Here is a 3192-nt window from a genome sequence, read left to right as displayed (position 1 = left end):
TTGTTCACCAAGTTACTGTGCTCTCTGAGAGGATCTGTGGTATTTGACATCATTCCATGCTCGTTATTAGTCTCTAACAAAATGTAGATCATCTACCAGGAACACTCCAAAGAGCATGAGTTTCTGTAGTGTAGTGGTTATCACATTTGCTTAACACGCAAAAGGTCTCTGGTTCAAAACCAGACAGAAATAGATTTAGTATGTTCTATTTATCACAGGTGTTTACTAAAGGTCAACAAGGGCTCTGTGGTGTCATGGTCTGTGCTCTGAATCCAGGCATCTGAGTGCAAACCTCGGTTGAAATTTTCATGTGTTGCATCTCACATCAACTTTGGAACCTCAAACTGAAACAGAGCAGAGAAGTTCAGTTCCTGTAGTGTAGTGGTTATCACGTTTGCTTTACATGCAAAAGGTCTCTGGTTCAAAACCAGACAGAAACAGTTTTTGTAGGTTATGCATCTCTTGGGGTGCAGTGAGACAACAAGAGCCTTCCTCTTCCATGATGGTTCATTTGCCAATCGACTTCAATGTAGGCTTCTTTGAAATCGAAGCTACTTTACTTCATTTACCAATTGGCAGTTCTATGGTGTAATGCGCATGTGTCAAACTCAAGGCCCCACAGCATTTTATAGGCCATGGAAACTCAAATGCAATATATAAAACTTCAATACATAAAATCAGTTATTTAACAATATGAGGTGTTTCATTTATTTTTAACATTGTATTTTTATACATTTATACTAGAGGTGCCCAAGTCTAGTTTTCCAGAGCTACCATCTGCAGCTTTAGATGGATTCCTTCTCTAACACACCTGGACCATTGAATCATTATAAGCCTCTACAGACCTGAATGAGGGAAGTCAACCTTTTGTCTGGGGTGTGTTTTAGCAGGGATGCACTCCTAATTTGTACCGTCAATGTGGCCCATTGAGGGGGGACAATATGCTGAAGTGGCCCTCGGTGAAATTGAGTTTGACACCCCTGATTTAAAAGTTCTAGTTCTACTGGCAGATTATTTTACTTATAACAAGAGATTTTTCTCAGGTTTTTAGTGAAATAATCTGCCAATAGAAAAGCAAATTTTCATCAATATTAAGAAATAATTGATTCAAAACACGCTCTTATATTTTGCTGGATCGTCCCTTTTAAGTTATTTTTGTTTTATTTCAAGTGTAATAAGATATTTGGGCTAAAACCTAAACCAGAAATACTTGATAAGATTTTGTTTTTGAAGTGTATGATTTACAAATCAAATTTCAACCAGAAAATATTATTTGTAGCCTATTTCCTCCTGCAGCACATCTCATAAGCTCTGAAATTATGTTTTTGTCTTGTTTATTTATTCTAATTTAAGACTGCAACAAACGATTATTTTAGTAATCAATTATTCTGATGATTAATCAATTAATCAGATACAAAATTGGCACGTTCTACAGATTTTCATTAACCTATTAAGCTTTTATTAAACAATATTTGAAATACATTAAAAGATGAAAATAAATAATTCAATTCCTTTTTTAAATGAGAAAATAAACATTTTATTGCCTAGAATGCGATACCATTCTTTTAGTGAATTTGAACTAAAACTATGTTTTGGATTAAACAGAATTATAAATAAAGGTGCTCTTTTTCCTAAATGTAAATTATTTACATATTTTTGTACAGTTTTGATTTAATTACTGATCTAAATATGTCGTTTCTTAATCAAATGGCCTTCTTAGAGTCTGAATTCTCCAGTTAACGATTAATCTATTACTAACTTAGTTAACGATATTTCAGAAATAGATTAATCATGATTAATCTGATTAATCGTTTCAGCCTTATTCTAATCTCATGATCATTTCAAGCGCTACATTTTGAAAACTTTCTGTTATTACAACATTTTGCTAGCTCTCAAATGAATGAAGCCTAATTAGGCGCTGATGTCAGGTTGGTCAAACCTCAGTTTGGCAGTTTGATGAGTTTCATTCTGTTACAGTCTGAAGTGTAAATTCTTATTCATGCTCTTCTTATTTCTTCACATCTGGATAACTGAAATTCTTCATCATTCACGTGTCTAAACAAAGCCTCCTTGAAACGCCTGCAGGTTGTTCTGTCAGACTCATGACTAACTATTCGTAAGTCGCACCATTTCCGTTTCCCAGCTCTGGTTTCTCATTAATGTCAGCATCCATTTTAGGATCCTGAGTTAGACTTTAAAGCATTCAGTAGACAAGCTGTAGCACGCACCGGAAACAGCATGCAGATAATTTCCAATGGAGGGCTCTGAATTAAGTTCTTTAAGTTCAAATAAAAGATTATTCCTTTACTTTTTGCTTTATTGTTTTAAAATAGGGCCGAAACAATTAATCATGGTGATTTATTGAAATAATCGTCAACTCATTTAGTCATCAATTAATCGTTAACTGGAGCAAACAGACTCTAAAAAGGCCTCTCACTGAAAGAACATATTCAGAGCAGCAATTCACAAGGCCTCAGATTCATATTGTTGGTAATAAAGACTAAAAGTGTCCACGTACTGCGGCAGTAAGCCGACCCGGACCAGAGGCGGTTGGCGAGGCACTGAATCGACTTTCTGCCCAGCAGTCGGTAGCCTCGGTCGCAGGTCATCTCACACCGGGTGCCCAGCAAACCCCGGTGGGCCCCACCGCGAGGGGAGCGGCACGACACCTCACCATTAGGCAGATGTGGAGAGCGACACCAGTTTGGGTCTGCTTTCAAAGAAGAAGAGAGAAAAACAAAGAAAAGCAGAAAAATTATTTATTGTTATTATTTAGTATTCTGTTTTCATTTCTGTCACTAATGAAGATTATTTCATGTCATCTTATCAATTCTTAGGAAAATTCCTCCAAAATCCAAGGAACAAACTGAAAAAGCAGCCAGTCTAAAAAAGGTTAGAAAATCTGTAAACTGGAGCAACTTTTAATTTCTATATTGAAAAAAAGTTCAATAATTGTGAAAAATAAAAAATTAATGCAAAAATAACAAAGTAAATATTGGACAGGATATTCATGCTAATTATGTGCTAATATTTGATGTTTTCTAAGGTCAAACATTTTTACTATTATTGTGTCAGTCTTCAATAATTGTTAGCTAATTATTTATTTTACAGGCTCTCTAGTTATGTTATATTTAGAAGGAAAATATGTTGTAAGATGTTCAAATCATTAAGGAATTAAAACAAACAACACCA

General features: G+C 35.0%; 1 protein-coding gene and 1 non-coding gene across 2 annotated transcripts in view; one reads left to right on the top strand and one right to left on the bottom strand.

Moving 5' to 3' along the window:
• Positions 1–3192, bottom strand: part of srpx2 (sushi-repeat containing protein X-linked 2) — an 18820-nt gene that overhangs the window by 8221 nt on the left and 7407 nt on the right. Inside the window, exon 3 of the mRNA XM_007569672.2 lies at positions 2519–2710. Coding sequence (XP_007569734.1) covers positions 2519–2710 — 192 coding nt within the window. The remainder of the gene's footprint in view (positions 1–2518; positions 2711–3192) is intronic.
• Positions 120–192, top strand: trnav-aac (transfer RNA valine (anticodon AAC)). The gene has a single exon. It is a non-coding gene; the product is annotated as a tRNA-Val (tRNA).

The sequence above is a fragment of the Poecilia formosa genome, unplaced genomic scaffold, assembly GCF_000485575.1.
Source record: "Poecilia formosa unplaced genomic scaffold, Poecilia_formosa-5.1.2 Scaffold244, whole genome shotgun sequence".
Classification (NCBI taxonomy): domain Eukaryota; kingdom Metazoa; phylum Chordata; class Actinopteri; order Cyprinodontiformes; family Poeciliidae; genus Poecilia; species Poecilia formosa.
This window is presented reverse-complemented; position numbering and strand designations above follow the sequence as displayed.